The sequence below is a fragment of the Aulostomus chinensis genome, chromosome 8 (assembly GCF_037954235.1).
Source record: "Aulostomus chinensis isolate RoL2024-O1b breed Wild chromosome 8, RoL_Achi_v1.0, whole genome shotgun sequence".
In the NCBI taxonomy this organism is placed as follows: domain Eukaryota; kingdom Metazoa; phylum Chordata; class Actinopteri; order Syngnathiformes; family Aulostomidae; genus Aulostomus; species Aulostomus chinensis.
In genome coordinates, this window is record NC_141327.1 from 9,138,721 (window position 1) to 9,154,876 (window position 16,156).

At 42.0% G+C, this 16,156-nt stretch overlaps 1 protein-coding gene and 1 pseudogene across 3 annotated transcripts; both read right to left on the minus strand.

The window, feature by feature from the left end:
- Positions 1-16,156, minus strand: part of LOC147257017 (uncharacterized) — a 221,177-nt pseudogene that overhangs the window by 39,478 nt on the left and 165,543 nt on the right.
- Positions 513-15,927, minus strand: card14 (caspase recruitment domain family, member 14). Of its 3 annotated transcripts, XM_086210749.1 has the most exons (21): positions 15,794-15,927; positions 15,470-15,710; positions 15,127-15,264; positions 14,719-15,044; positions 14,405-14,557; positions 14,191-14,310; positions 11,928-12,053; positions 9,233-9,382; positions 9,018-9,140; positions 8,683-8,783; positions 8,112-8,167; positions 7,845-7,905; positions 7,120-7,336; positions 6,912-7,038; positions 6,481-6,721; positions 6,322-6,385; positions 6,110-6,230; positions 5,857-6,021; positions 5,463-5,581; positions 4,834-4,949; positions 513-1,142 (listed from the first exon to the last, which is right to left on the minus strand). In XM_086210749.1, exons 2-21 carry the CDS (start codon positions 15,681-15,683, stop codon positions 935-937), a joined length of 2,946 nt encoding a protein of 981 aa, XP_086066875.1. In that variant the 5' UTR covers positions 15,684-15,710; positions 15,794-15,927; the 3' UTR covers positions 513-934. The 3 variants fall into 3 exon arrangements, 2 of the variants coding, with proteins under 2 accessions (XP_086066875.1, XP_086066874.1); XM_086210748.1 differs by having other exon boundaries at positions 15,470-15,829; XR_015117547.1 differs by lacking the exon at positions 513-1,142 and having other exon boundaries at positions 4,914-4,949; positions 5,857-5,942; positions 15,470-15,829.

Consider the following 16,156-nt stretch of genomic DNA (forward strand, 5'->3'; position numbering starts at 1 on the left):
GTACCTGGCCTGTACCACTACATTCACGGTCTTTGGAGCGTCTGTCCCCCTTCCTTCTTTCACATAATGGTATGATCCTGGTCTGTCCTCGCATGTGATTAGCCGCATGATGTGCCCATCAAAATAAACTCCCGCCCCCGCCTGCATGGATTCTCCGCGGAACGTTGCCATGAACAGACCGCTGCTAAGCAGGCGGCTGAAGATTCGGCTCCCTCCGACGGGCATCGGCTCTTCTCGTTCACTACAAAGCATCGGCTCTTAGAGCCGGCTCGCGAACGACACATCACTAGTAAATAGTTGTGTGTTTGTAAACAGATGTGAGCATTTGTGCCAATAAACCTCTTTCTTTGCATAAACATGTCCTTGTTCATTGTTCCTTTTCCTCAATAAACTCCTTTGTGGTAATATTGTATTCCTTAGGATATCAATTCATCCATATACAACATAATAGCATATCAAGAATAAGAATGAATATTATTATTAATATTTTATTACTGCGGGAGGGGGGGGGGGGTTTACATTTGTAATGACTACAGGGTTGCCAATAGGGACAGATCTCTCAACCAATCATGGGTGGCTTTTCTTTTTTAAAATTAGTGGTTTCACCCAATTGTGAGTGAGGAAATTCAAGTCAGTCTTGACATCATTCTCTGGCTAGCAGTGTTTTTATTCATATGCATATGCAAATTAGACCCCCACGAGCTCTCATGGTTTGTTTCCGACAAACACAACACACAGCAAACACAACGTTTGTAACCTGTTAATTGCCATAAACTGCCAGAAAATTGCGGGATCCGCGGGCATATACAGGGAAGCAAATCCCACTTTTCATTTAGTGTATTATACCAACAGAAAAAGCTCTTTAAGATGTTAAACTTCCTGTAATTTTTCTAAATTCCTTTTTAGTGTTGCAAGAATTTTCCAAATGTGGCTTTCACCACAGGTCAGGCTCCACCCAAACAATCTTCTTCTGCTCCTCCCAGATGATGGTGCGCATGCTGGTAAGCAGTGAGGCTTGATCACACCAGGAGTCTGGCGCAACTCTGTGATACAGACATGGCAGCTTGTCAAGCAGCGGCTCCTCACTCGTCGAACACACTAGAAGCTGTTCCTCAAACTGGCTGTGCCGGTGCAGCTTCGACCTGGATGAGAGAATTGAACAACTCAAATAAGATTTTTCTATCTTTGTTTGTTTGTTGCTTTTTTGTCTTGTGGTATGTGGCCTTCCATCATAAATGTGTCATTTTACAATATATTCTACTGCTACAATTGAGTATGGCAACACAGCACAATGGAGCATTGACCAGCAGGTTTAAAAACACAGAAAACTTCCCTCTTGTTGTGGTTAAACCCTTAGAAGCCAACACATTTATTTTATTTACTTGATCGTCATTTAAAGAGATAAAATTAATTGAGAAGAATTCTCATTTACAATAATGGCATGGCCAAGAAGTGTCAGCACGGATGCAATATGATATGACCTTGATGTGCAGACGGCAAAAGGATAGATAAACAGTAAGTACAACATACAAGGGATAATTGAATATTATTTTGAAATGATATAACAGCGCCATGGTGATGCAGTGGTTTGCACTGTCGCCTCACAGCAAGATGGTTCCGGGTTCGAGCCCCAGCTCGGGCACAGGGTCTTTCAGTGTGGAGTCTGCATGTTCTCCCTGTGCCTGAATGGGTTCTCTCTGGGTACTCTGGCTTCCTCCCACAATCCAAAGACTGGCGACATGCCCAGGGTGTACCCTGCTTCATGCCCTTAGGCTATTGGGATAGGCTCCAGGAGACAACAGGTCTCTCCTCCTATAGCTGGAAAAAGCAACCTTACCTTTCTATCTATGGCTTCAATCTCCCAGTAAAATAAGAGCATCTAGATAATATTAATTATTAATATTGTGACATTGGCTGAGGAGGTATTGTGTGGTGATACGTGCTTTCGAAAGAGCATATTATCACAGCAGGTATCCCATCTCATCGCTGCAAACTTGCATCCTGATGCATAGAACCATTCAGCAACAGGGTCAAACTTGCATTCACGTGGTAAATTATAGCCACCAATTCCGCTTGTTTCAGTATTTCAGCTTGTAGGGTCCAGCAGCTGTACTGTAAATCTAAACAAAAACAAATGTGTAAAATGTGAGTGAGCTACTCTTCATCTTCCATGCTGCATTGTCCTCGAGAAAAAAGGATCCCTGGTTGAGAATGTATGAACTTTAATAGGAATTCAGAGTACCTGCCCATACAAGACACTCTGAGAAGCCAAGCGAACACAGCCATGAAGTGGCAGCATTTCATTGGTCAAACTATATCAGGCTCTATTGATCAGTGGATTATAACAGGGTTGTTTTCCTAACCATCCAAGAGTGCAGGAAAAATTCCAAGAGAAGCCTCACGAGTGATCTGAAGTGCGAGGGCAAGATTTGAAGTGTGAGCACAAGAAATAGGTTCACACAACAATATAGTTGAGTGGCAGGCTTAGAGTTTGAAGATAAACAGAACAAATCTAAGTGCAAGCATAGGTTATTTTAGTGTAAGGGCAGGGTTTTGAGGGACACTATTGCAAAATCTGAAATGAAATATATAAATCATGCTCCTATACTGCTATACCATACTCTTGAATAAGAGAGAAAGCTCCATTCTCCTAAAAGTATCCATTCACTTCATGTCCAAGCATTCACCTGGACAACAACTTCAGCTGGAAGGTCCATTTTGAGGTCTTTGTTCTCATTTACAACAGACTAAATTTTTAAACAGACCTTTTGAGTGTATGGTGTGGACCAGAGGACCATATTTATATATTATCAGGCAGAATTAGAGGGCTTACTCAGATAGGGGATGTCAGCATGGTACAACAACCTCGCTGTACAACTAAAAGGTTTGCTTTTTGTCTGTTAAACACTGTCAAGAAGGTAACGAGTAAGGAAGAAATAATGACCAACCCATCACATATCATTTGCAGAGAACACTGGCTGTCGTTGACTGGTAGACAGTACAGTGTTCCCAGTGTAAACCCAACTATTTAAAAAAAAAAAATTCCTACCTCAATCAAGCTGGATTATGTAATGATTTCCATTGTGTTTTACCACTGGGTGAGTGCAATATATGTCATGAGCAACATGTATTATGTGCATTTTATACACATATACATATTTGTTCTTATACATTATAGGATTTTTTCAGTCCTGAATTAAATCTTAAAGGCAGGAAGTGAAGCCTGATGGCTATCTGTAACTTCTTGCTCCTGACTGGAGCAAAAGCCTAGGTGACTGATAGTTACAAGAGGTACACAAAAACTGTCAGGAGCAAGGAATTACAAATTGGACATAAGAGAGACTGCACAATAATTACACTTTAATAACTGATATATTTTATTTATCGATAAATAAAAATGGATTTACAAACTGAATTTCAGCCCCATGTTCATTTCTAATGATAAAAAAACCTATAAAGACATAATGATGGCAAAGCTGCTGTTTTGGATGGTAGCTGCTGAGTTCTTGTTGCTTTTTTTTTGCTCAAGTCAGGTGCAACACATGTATATGCAATTTTAATCATCAACTCGCCCAAATATGTACAATTGCAACATGAAAAAAAGTTTAAAATCTTAACTTAGACTGTATTTGAGCAATATCAATGTTCTATCTACCCATTGTTTCTCAAACTTTTCTTTTTTTTATCAAAGTACTGCCTAAGAAATAAGTCAAACTTTAGAACTGCCTCCACTATGACCAAAGTTAAAAATACGGAAGTGTTGCCAATTCGTTTCAGCTACAACAGAAGTGGGAAACATTTTTTTTCTCAGAGGGCCACACTGGCTTAAGTTAAATGAAGGACAACATATTTGACAATCAGAAGGAAACATGAAACACATAGTGCTGGAATATGTTCAGAAATTTGAACTTGTTTTCAACGATACTCTAGAATCTGTTACAATGAAAAGATCCTTTTTTTTTTTTTTACAAGTGTTGATATAAATTGACACATTAATTAGTGATTTATATTATAAATATGTGAATATATAAAAATAACTAACTTAGCAGTTTCTTCTATATCAGGGCTCTCATCCATCTTAATAGTGAAATATGTGAAACCAGAAGGCCAGTAGACAGCTGAAACCTCTGTTGGAATCAGATTAATAGTAGTACCCACTCAGAACATGCCTCTATACAAAGGGCAAAGTGGATGCTGCAATTACTGCAGGGTCCAGCATGGTGCTGACCAACCACTGCTGAAACACACACCATTGCTATGCAACTGATATGCGCAACAGAAAGTTTAAGAATATGCATTAGAGCATCAGAACATATCTTACCATTAATCAGTGGACAGCCCAGGGTCTTATCCTCTGTGGAGTTGAGCAGCAAAAGTAATGCATGTGTTTGTCCATCTACAGGACAACACAGGAATTGAGTTTTGGCTCATCTGGGGGCTACGGTTTGTGACCATAGTTTCTAGGATTATTTCACATTGAACACTGCCAGGATAAGCATTTCCACGATCACCTGCTATTTGGATACTGGAAGAGAAAAAAATCCAGTGTTTGTTTTACAGCCTTGGGTGCTTAGTTACAAGGTGCTGTCTGAGGTGTGCTGGTGTCATGGATTCCTTCCTGAGAACTTCATAACATGCCATGTTAGTAAGTATGGTTAGCACTGTCGCCTCACAGCAAGAAGCCTCCGGGTTTGAGTCCAAACTCGGTTGCGGGATCTTTCTGTGTTGCGTTTGCATGTTCTCCCTGTGCCTGCGTGGGTTTTCTCCTGGTACTCCAGGTTCCTCCCACAGTCCAAAGAAAAAGAAAAAAGATAAAGATTTAAGAGTGTTTACCTCAGTTTTCTTGCACTACGAGCAGTTTGACTAATGAAGATGATGATGGGGAATATCTTGGCCCTGTGCAGACGTCGAATGCAGTCCAGCCCCAGAGGCAGCACACAATGGATACCCTAAAAGATCATGAGAGAAAACATAAGCTACTTTGTTATGGCTCCTATGCTAAAGGAGCTAACATAGGAACCATAAGATACTTCACTGTGCAGTTTGGAGAATTAGAACAGTTCTTATTATAGCAGCCACAGAAATACATTTGGGTCATGACAATAATTTGAGATTCTTCCAGTGTAACATAATTATTCAAAGGCACCCCATGACTCCAGAAGCATCAGCTTCAGACCACCACATGCCAAGAAACAGTTTCTACACATACAGTAAAGTAACTCCCATGTAGTCTCACTATTTTAAGATTTAGATACAATGAATAGATGATAGAGAAATCAGTTTTTTCTCTCAATGAAACCAACTTGAATGCATGTTTTGAGTGCGGTCAATGGAATATTAGCCATTAGATTTTACTGTTTTAGTCTTTTCTACGCTCAGAATGTATTCTTTTAGTCCCTAATGATCAAGATGTCTTAATGCAAGGTTTGAGGGTTGTTGTATTTTTTTTCACCTGCCCTGACCTTTTTCATGATTTTCTCCACATTCTGCAGGGTGTAGCAGCAGTTGCTTCCCTGCTCACACTCTTCCAGGATCTCAGACTTCTGTAGCTGTGCTGCATGGTCACTGGGGCTCAGGGTCTCTGGAGGATGGTGAGGGATGGGAATGGAGCAGGCAGTGATACAAAGAACAGATTGTATGCGATAATGATATCACAGATGAGAGGAATAATGTAACCTGTCATTACTTTTAAATCCTTCATGATTTAAGTAAGAAGTTAACTAAAGCAGCTAAACATACTTCCATTATAACATGAAAGTGTAAATATAGGAGTACTGTTTCAAGAGTGTTCCAAGAGGGAAACTTTGACTTCAGTGGTGTACGTTTGGTTGGAGACAGATATGGAGCTTTTCTTACCAGGCTCACAGAGTTGAAAGCCCTGCCAGCTTGCCAGCTTCTTGTCCAGCATGCGTCCGAGGAGAGTCGGCAGCAGCAGGATGGGCCTGCAGATGGGTGGGAAGTGGGGGGTGACCAGAGAGTAAGGCATGAGAGTCACACAACTTCTGGCTGCTGATGTATCACCTGAATAAAGAGTAAAGAACACAGTTTACAAAAGAAAAAAATATACTTTGCCTGTCAAATATATCCAAGCAATAAACTTAAGTATGACCTGACTCCATGGTCATGGTATTTTCATCCTCCACGCTGACCCACAGTGGGTTTCTGCCCTGGCGCCCCATGCTGACAATGCGCACTACTTCCTGTTTGCTCTGGGTCACAACACCCCCAGCCTGGTGAAGGACAGGAATATTACCCAGTGTGATTTAGCATGGTAAGTGTTTGTGTAGAGTCACTGGGTGGCAATAATCACATTTTTCTTACCTTCTGGGACATCTTTGTTTGAAAATTAATATCTTCAATTGCTCTAATCAGAAGCCGCTGTGCCCTGCAACATCAGCAAATGAAAAAGAGTGGCAATGTCATTTCAGCAAGTATTCTGTCACCTCCCTACCTACACTGACTGGCAAAAAAAATGCCTACCGGTAGTAGTTGGGAACAGTTCCACTCTGAAGGTCCACAAGCTGGCAGGGGTGAACTTCGCTGGCATACCATAGGTCCTTTCCTCCATTTGGTTGTGTGTTGGTCACATGCAGAATGTCATTGCAGGACACAGCCAGCGTTCCATTGGTGCCAGCAGGATGGGACATGTTGACACGCACATAGAAAGAATCTCCTGATGACGTCACACTCTTCTGAAATTGCTTGAGTAGTGCCTCATAGTCTGAGCAGCAGGCAGAGAATACTTCAATAAGAGGAACTGTATTCATGGCTTGTACATGACTTGCATATAATGACATCCATAATCTAGTAGGAATAGTTGCAAATTTGGATTCTGCACCAGAGATGTTTCTGTTTTGGAAAAAAATTAAAAACATGCAAGAAATATTTCACTATTATTCTGTGGTACATACCATCTTGCCTAGGCCGGAGGGAAAGGTGGCAGATGCCTGTGACCTGGCCAAGGGCCCACATAGCTTCTTCTAAAGTAGAATCCTCCAACACCATCCGTAGCGCTTTCTGGTTCTGTTGGTACTTCACCTGCAGAAGACTAGTGTTTTCAGAAACACCTTCACAGAAGTTAAATAGAAGTATCTGATCGACAAACATACTTATATTTACCTCCACTATTTGGCCTCCAGGGCTGATGCCAACAGAATGGGCAGCACTCCCCTCTGTCACCTGATGCACAAACACTCCACTCTTATTGCCTCCCACCACTTTCAGCTGGCTAAGCAGTGCCTCCCCCTGAAAGGAAATGGAAAGTACGCGGCCATTGATCCTCATGGCTTTGGGACGAGAGCGCACAAGAAAGGGAGGGACTGAAGTTCTAGTCATCCTGGTGACAGATGAGATGAGATAGAGAGGACATATTGGACATACTGTATCAAGCACAGTCATCATCAAAATGATACTAGTTCATGGTTTGAAAAGAAAAAATGAAGGCTAAGTTTTAAAATAGGGGTTGTATTACTAGCTGCTTGCTTGTTTGTTTCCCCTTCTTTACTAAATTTCAACTTAAGGGCCCCAAGGATATTTTGGGATGTATATAATTGCTGTCCTTGAATCAGACTCATCCGGCCTTGGAAGGATGGCAAATAAGTTTATGTCTCAAAAAATTGTCATGTTAAAATAATCCTATGAACAGGCATCAATTAACATTTCACTACAAAAACTCAATATTTTTTTATGCAGTTACAATCTTTTTGTGATATCAATGTCAAAATAAGGCAGCAAAAATGTAACTAATTATTATTAAACTCCAGTATTACTAATTCTCTCTATTACATGTATGAATCACTGGAGGTGTGTGTAGCTTCCAATTTACAGGTTATTGCACATCTCACCTGTCATCAATACTGGTGCCAGGGGCGGAAAGTTTCAGTGTCTGTTTGTCTTCAGTGCCAACTGAACAAAAGAGAGGTTCTTTAATGATTAAGCATCAAGGTCGTATCCCTGGAAATAATGTGCTAGAGTGCTAATGTGTTACTTTACAGTAGTGATACATTGTATAAAAGCTGATGAAGTCTTTGCTAAACAACAGCAAATTTCCCAACCCTCCCCAAGCACACATACACTTTAACAAAGGGAGCTCAGATGTTATCTATACGCACCACTGGGGAGGAACACAAAGTCATCCAAGAAAGAATCTGTATCCACTTTTTCCAGGCTACAAGAGAGACAAGACAACACCAACATGAGCGTCTGTTTATGATTTCTCAGTCCCTCATTTCTCCAAATAAACACTGTTCATGCTGGGCTAAGAACTTACTATCTATTCAATCTAACAATTAGACTATTCAACTATCTGCCATGCTGTGACTCAGACTGGCTGAATCTTTTGTCAACAAAATCCCAGATTATAAAATGTAGGGTGAGTAGGTATAAGATAACACAAGTAATGGAGGGTGTTCTTTTTTTTTACTCTTGAAAATACACAGTCAGATTTTCTTGGAATGATTGTCCCAGATTAAACAAAGTTAATCTTGTAAATTAGTAATCCACCTGAAAGTTCGATGCTGTACTGTTACAACAACAGAAAGGAATGCTGTCCTTCTAGGTGTGGTGCATGCTCTATGTAAAACTCAGCCAAGAGTCTTTAAACTATTTGTATATTTTCAAGTAAAAGCATGAACACACACCCAGTGACGGATAATACATATCAATGCAGTAACACAAACGCACCTGTCATCTGCATATAGAGCGTCATCTCTTCTGCGGAGAGACTCTGGACTTGGGGGCTCTACATTTCGGGATCGGACACTACTTGCCAATGTATCTTCACACTTAATACATAGATACAGATACATATTATATTAACTGTATCATTAATAACATTTGAAAGCAAAACTTTTTAATGCTGGTAATATGAATGATTATAACACATTACACTCATATAAAGTCCAGGGCTGAAATCCCACCCAATCTATATTTTTCAGAGGCTTTCTTACAATACCTTTGTTATGAAGTTTGTAATCGAGATTTGATAAATTAATGTGCCTGATCCCACTCCTACATACCTCTGAAATGGAGGAACTCAGTGACATGGGATTAATTGCATCACTGCGACACAGTCTGCGTCTATTTGGGATTGAAGATCCTTCACAGCTGGATCTTGGGATCTCCCAACCAACCTGTTCCTCCTTTAATACAAACACAAAGCATCAAATGACATGTTTGTGTCTTTACAGTAAGTCTGTGTACTTATTTGTTCTAGAGTAACAAAGTACGGTACATGAGAGCTCTGTAGTTCTTTTCTTGGGTTGCCTTTGACTTGCAGACTGAAGACCTTATTCTGGAGCTCCACTAGCTGACACCTCAGTGTGTCCTTCTCAGCCAAGGAGCAGGCAATCAGGGACTGAGCCTCATCTCTCGAGAGGTATGCCTAGAATAGAAGGAGCTACTAAATCCAGTTTAGTTCTCAAAACAGTTAAAGTCATTATTGTAGTTTATTTCAATATTCATGTGGATGTTGATAATGACAGTCTGGGGACTGCATTTATTTCTCTTTTTGACTGTGTATTATTGTTGTCTGGGTCAGATTCCGGGTCAAAGACATATATATCGCTGAAGTCTTTCATTTTGTTTTGTTTCATTTTGTTTTCTGTCATTTCGTTGACCCCTGCTTATCCAGGTCCGAGTCGCGGGGGAGCAGCCTCAACAAGGAAACCCAGACTCTCCCCAGCCACTTCCACCAGCTCTTCTTGGAGAATCCCAAGGTGTTTCCAGGCCATCTGAGAGACATAATCCCTCCAGAGTATCCTGGGTTGGCCCCTAAGCCTCCTCCTGGTTGGACATGACTAGAAAACCTCCTGAGGGAGGCATCCAGGAGGCATCCTCACCAGATGCCCGAATCACCTAAACTGACTCTGGCGCCATCCAGCACCCTTCCTAGGGACTCCAAAAAGGCTGGGTAATCTGAACTGCTGTCAGAATAGAGGAGTACACAGATTACAATATGCGATAATTATGAAAGTTTCTTCACTGATCGAATCTTTCAATAGTGCCCCGCTGGGGCCCAACACCATATTATAAGCCCCTAAAATAATCATAATAGGGTTTCTTTAATATGGTTAAAGAATGCCTTTTTTTTAACAGAGTTTGGCTGTGGTCTTGTTGGTTGAGGTATGTGCTCTTCAATTACCCTCTGGATATTCATGAAAGGTCTTGAACTATTCTAACCTACTCTCCATGTTTCTCAATCATTGGTCATTTGAATGAGAAAGTACTATTTATCACGTTTGGTGCCCTCTCTTCAAGAGCAGGGAAGAGGAGAGGAAAAAAAAGAGAAGAGGTCTTAATCGTGACATGTGAAATGTGTCCTTTACACCAACCCCAAATCTTCGACCACCACCTTGGTCAAGAGTACTGACAGAATTAATTAACCTAACAAATATATTTATATTTCATGTATCTCTAATTGTATCATGACAGTAATGATTATGAATGCTACTTAACTTTTAGTTGACTAAGAAGAACAATTGTCTTCTGCAACATTGAGCAATTCCCTAGCTTCATTTATTGACAGAGGTTTAACACCAAAGTCGTGAGCACATTTCTGTTTGTGAATATCTACCACACCTCATACAGCAGGCATGAATCAAGCATATATACACCCTAATTGCACTGCTCAAAAAAATTAAAGGAACACTTTGAAAGCACGTCCTCTCAATGGGGAAAAAACATGCTGGATACTGTTATAGATAATGTGTTAGGAACGAAAAGATGACACATCATTTTAAAGAAATGAATATTATAAACCAACAGAGGCCTAAATTCAAAGACACCCCAAAAGTCAAAGGACAAAAATGATGCCACAGGCTAGTCTATTTTGCCAAAATTTCATTGCAGCAACTCAAAATGGTACTCAGTAGTTTGTATTGCTGCCATGTGCATTTATGCCTAACAATGTTGGGGTATGCTCCTCATGAGACGACGGATGGTGTTCTGGGCATTCTGGTGTCCTCCCAGATCTAGACTGGTGGATGACTGAGCTTCTAGACATTCTGAGGTACAACCTGGTGAGCAAGGGGCCAGTCACATTACAGGCAGCATAATGTTGTTAACTCCATTGTTTCACCAGACCCTTTCACATCTGTCACATGTGCTCAGTGAGAACCTGGTTTCATCTGTAAAAAGCACAGGACACCAGTGGTGGACATGCAAATTCTTGTGTTCTATGGCAAATGCCAATTGAGTTCCACAGTGCCGGGCAGTGAGTACAAGGCCCACTAGAGGATGCTGGGCCTGATTGTTTAGTCAGAGACATTCCCACGAGTGGCCTGCTTGAGGTCATTTTGTAGGGCTCTGGCATTGCTCATCCTGTTCCTCCTTGCACAAAGGAGTAGAAAACAGTCCTGCTGATGGGTTAAGGACCTTCAGCTCACCTATAGTAACTGCCTGTCTTCTGGAATCTCCTCCATGCTCTTGAGACAGTGCTGGGAGACACAGCAAACCTTCTGGCAATGGCATGTATTGATGTGCCATCCTAGAGGAGTTGGACAGCCTGTGCAACCTCTGTAGGATTTGGGTATCATCTCATGCTACCACTACTGACACTTACCCTTGCCAAAAGCAAAACTAGAGAATAGAGAAAACAGTCAGAAAAGATGAGGGAAAACAAATGTCAGTGGCCTCCACCTATAAAACCATTCCTGTTTTGGGGGTTGTCTCATTGCTGCCCCTCTAGTGCACCTGTTGTTGATTTCAATAACACCAAGTTGAAACTGATTAACAACCCCCTCTTCTACTTAACTGACCAGATCAATATCCCAGATATTTAATTGACTTGATGCTATACTCTGATTAAAAAGTGTTCCTTTAATTTTTTTGAGCTGTGTATTCTCAATAACAACATCATGTGATGGGATATCAGCCATAAACTACGGCATGAGAAAGAGTGAGCATCAGAATTGTTACAAAATCCTTACTTGGTCCCTTTCAGCCTGCAGTGCTCTAATCTGGTTATGGATCACAGTGCTCTTCTGCTGGTGCATGTTACAATCCAAGGTCAGCTGCTGCACCTGTAGGCTCAGGCACTCCTTCTGATCCAAGAGCTACATGAAAATTAAATATTATGCATGTTATGATGTACAACACACAGGACTGAATACATCACCCGCGGATGGTTGACTTTAGAGACAACTATTCACGCCTGAAAAGGAAAAATGACCAGTGGAGACGTACGGTATGTAAGGCCCTGAAATGCCCACAACACTTCCATGCTGCCATATGCCAGGGAGATCACGTCCATAATCCAATTGCTGCTTAGATAGGGCCTTGCCCCTTTCTGCAAAGTAGACATACAACTCGTCACATAACCTCACACTGAGTACAACCCTTGTAAGCACACAGCACATGCACAAGGCATAGGTAGTGCAACCTCCTTTGCTCCTTAGATGCAAAAGGAGGAGGTCAAATGCTAAAGAGCTCAAATGTCATAGAACTATAAACTTCAGGGATAACCTTAGGCACATACACTCCATTCAGACAAGGACACACACATTAAGCATTAAGGTCACTCACGCACTTTACAGAAGTAAAAGCAAGAAGAAGTGCAGTCTTGTATGAAAAAAAAATACATCCACAGATTGAATGGGCTCAAAAAGGGGACCATAAAGAACCTCAAGCACTAAAACTAAATGAGATGAGAGAATGCTAAATTTAAGCATGGGACTCAACAAGCGGACTCCCTTCAAGAAGCCCACAGCTAGAGGGTTCGCACCTTGCATCACAACCAAAAAAAAAAAAAAAAGTGGATACAGTTTCCAAATAAACCTTTATAGTGGAGAAAGAAAAAGCCCTTTAACCAACAGCTCTTGAAGGAACATAAAAATGTTCACAATGGAGCAGTGAAAGAGGAGTACATTCTTGTCTTCCTTTTTACCTGCCATTTGTAGCCATACAGGCCTCTGGTGGACAATGCCCTGTGGCTTGTCCGCACAAGAACAGAATCAGAGACTAACCCCTGATTGGTGAACCGTCTCCAAAAACAGGCAATATCAACTCCACTGGAGGAAATGCACAGTGTTCGGCCATGCTGATCTGCCACAGAAAAGCACAAGTGGTGGTCACCCTGAATGCAAAGAGGTCCACTTCTGCCCTGCTAAAATAGTCACATATATGAGCCTTCACTGATGATTTAAACCTCCATTCTTCACAGGAGGTCCTCCCTTAAGAAGAGGTCCACGCCAAGGTTCAAACAACAAGGGGGGTGAGAGACAGGAAATGTACACTGCACCGCAGGAACAGAGAGCGAAACAGTTCCAGCAGAGCCAGTGAGCAGGTCCCACGCTGCTTGTTTATATAAGAACCACTGTTGTGTTGGCTAGCGCTCCCTGAGAGCTCTAGTCTAAATTCTGCCAACCCATTATGAAAGCCATTTGGTCAGCCCAGCTACCAGCTGGGATGTCGGCACAAGGCTCCCTTGACGAAGCCTGGTCCCTCAGCTTGGAAAGTAGCTGGTCGTGCTGTCCAGCATTAACTTGTCCAAGCACTTGCTCAACAAACACAACTTGCCCTTCCAGGGTCATATGGCAAAGATGGCTACAAAACACACTGGCTCCAGGCTCAGTCAATAAGTCCCAAAATAAGAGCTGCACAGGCAGCTACACTCTCCAGCGGGGTACTGGTAGCTAACACCAACTGGATAACTTTAGCTAAGTTTGAGCAGACAGCAGCCTGAGATTAAAACTAAATAGAGCTAACTAACAGAAGCCTATCAGCTTTAGGGGTGTTCCCAGAGAAGTGATGAGCATAAGAACTGAGGAATGTCCATGTTGACATATGCTTTTATGTGTGGGCAGGGCCTCACATATGTCTCCACAGGTCATTTGCATTTATGGAAAAACAGTTCAAAAATGGTGATGCAATATTATGCAGTTAGTAAATCTGTTTTATACATTCCACATGTTCTAAATAGGCTAGATTTATACAGTGCTTTACTAGTCTATAGACCATTCAGTACAAGTAAAATATATTCAAACTGACATTCACACACTGATGTCGATGGCATCAGGAACAGTTAGGGGTTCAGTGTCCTGGCTGAACGAAGGACCTTCTATTAGCTACAGTGGTACTTAACACCATACACAATATCTTCCTCTTTCTTACTATAAATGCAAAAAAAAATTAAAAATCTGTATGTACATTACTGGTGCTTTAAAAAACAAAAACAAAAACAAAAACCCAAACCTCTTGTTTGTCCCGCAGCAGTTGTTCATTCTCTGCTCTGTAACACCTGAGCTGCTCTGCAAGCTCCACTTGGCTGTGTATGGCCTCCGCCAGGTCATGGGCCAGAATATCCTTGTGGGCCTGACAAAGACCCAAGCATGAAAGCAGATGAGGCACACATATGTAGAATGAAGGGGCTTCTGACTCTTCCATTGTAACAAATGATTATTCTCACTGGGTCCAGTTTTTCAGCCTTCACCAGCTGGCAACGTAGGCTCCTGACTTCTTCCTGCAGCTGTGGTGCTGGTGAGACACACCTGAGGGAGCGCCTCTTCTGGAACTCATTCTCCATTTGGGCCTTCTGTAGCTCGGTTTGCAGCTGGTACACCTGCCACCATACAGCACCAACAATGCAACTGATGATTATCTTAACTTACTGTATCACGAATAGTTCAAAACCTCCAAAGGTGTTCAATTTACGAATGTGTAAAAAAAAAAAAATTACTTGATTCATTTGATTATAACTACATGTTAGTGAGGATAACTGACCTGCAGGTTGAGGTCATGCAAGTGCATATTAACAACTGACTTCTCCTCTATGGCTGCTGTGTAACGCATATACAAGTCACACTTCTCGTCCTTCAGCTTAGTGACTTCATGCTGGAGAGAACAAAAAAGTCTGCGTATGCGCTCATTTTCGGACAGAAGGCACCTGGACTTCTCCTCCTGCTCCATGACCTGCGTGATCTCAGACTCCAAAGAGGCACACCGAGTGGTCATTCTGTTAGCCTCACAACGTGCCTCCTGTAGCTCTTTCTGCATCCCAGTTACTGCTCTGATGAGATACTCCGTCAGCTCGGAATATTTTATCAGGCCTGTCAGAAGAGTCAGACAAATGGCAGGTCCAATATCTTAAAATTGTTTTTTACAATGCACAGATGACTTCTTGTTACAAACCGCTGAATCTTGAGGGCTCAGTGCTGGGCTTGTGTCCGGTAACTTGGGTGTAGAGGGTCGGGTAGTGAATCATAAAGCTTTCCAGCAAGGCCATTGCACCATTCCTGCCCTGAGTCCTGAGAAGATCCAGCATGTGGCCTAGAAGCAGTGGAGATTAACCTTTAAATCAATACATTTCCTGTAAAAAATATTTATTCTTACTGTTATCTGTATGTGACATTAGAATTTCCATTTTTCTTGGTAACGCTTTCAAAACCCGTAAATAAATCTGGCATCTACATCATAAAGCAGTCTTTACCAGTTCTGTAACTTTCTTCAAACCTCAAAAAGATATGAGTCTCACTTGTTCTCATTGAGCGGTTGGTGAGGTTGTGGCAGGAGAGGATCTCATCTTCATCCACCTCTGTGAGAACCCTTGCCTGCCTCAGATATGGGATCAAGACACCAGGCCGCACCCCCAAAGAGATCCGATGGCGGTTGTCATTAATCAATTCCCATAGTTCCTCCTCACCCATCTCCTTCAAGTCCCGACCCTCAGGAACACACTCCCCTGCCATGCTGTGTGTTTGTGTCTGTGAAAGCCGCTGCTTAAACAAAGGTCACAGCTGGAACAAACACACACTCTTAGCTGCAAAGACACTCGTTGCTGACGTGACTGGAAACTTACCAGACCTGCAGTTGGACTGGAAGAGGCAGAAAAGCAGTTTGAAGCAGCTAGAGCTTTTCCACGCCCTGTAGGTGTTTGTCTCAAAGCATTTGTGAATATATGTGTGTGTGTGTGTGTGTGTGTGTGGAGGAGGGGGGTGGAGGGTGGGGGGACCTGTCAGACAAGATGCAGCTCTGTGATGCAGCACAATGAGGGACTAGCCCTGTTACTGTTGACAACAAACAGCAGGTGGGCTGAGCTTAAACACAGACTAACTAAGACACACAGTCCAGATACATGTTGATGACACTTCTGACAACCTCACACCTACTCACATTGATTTTCTTGAGACCCTACACCTAAACACCACTACTTGCCTAAAAT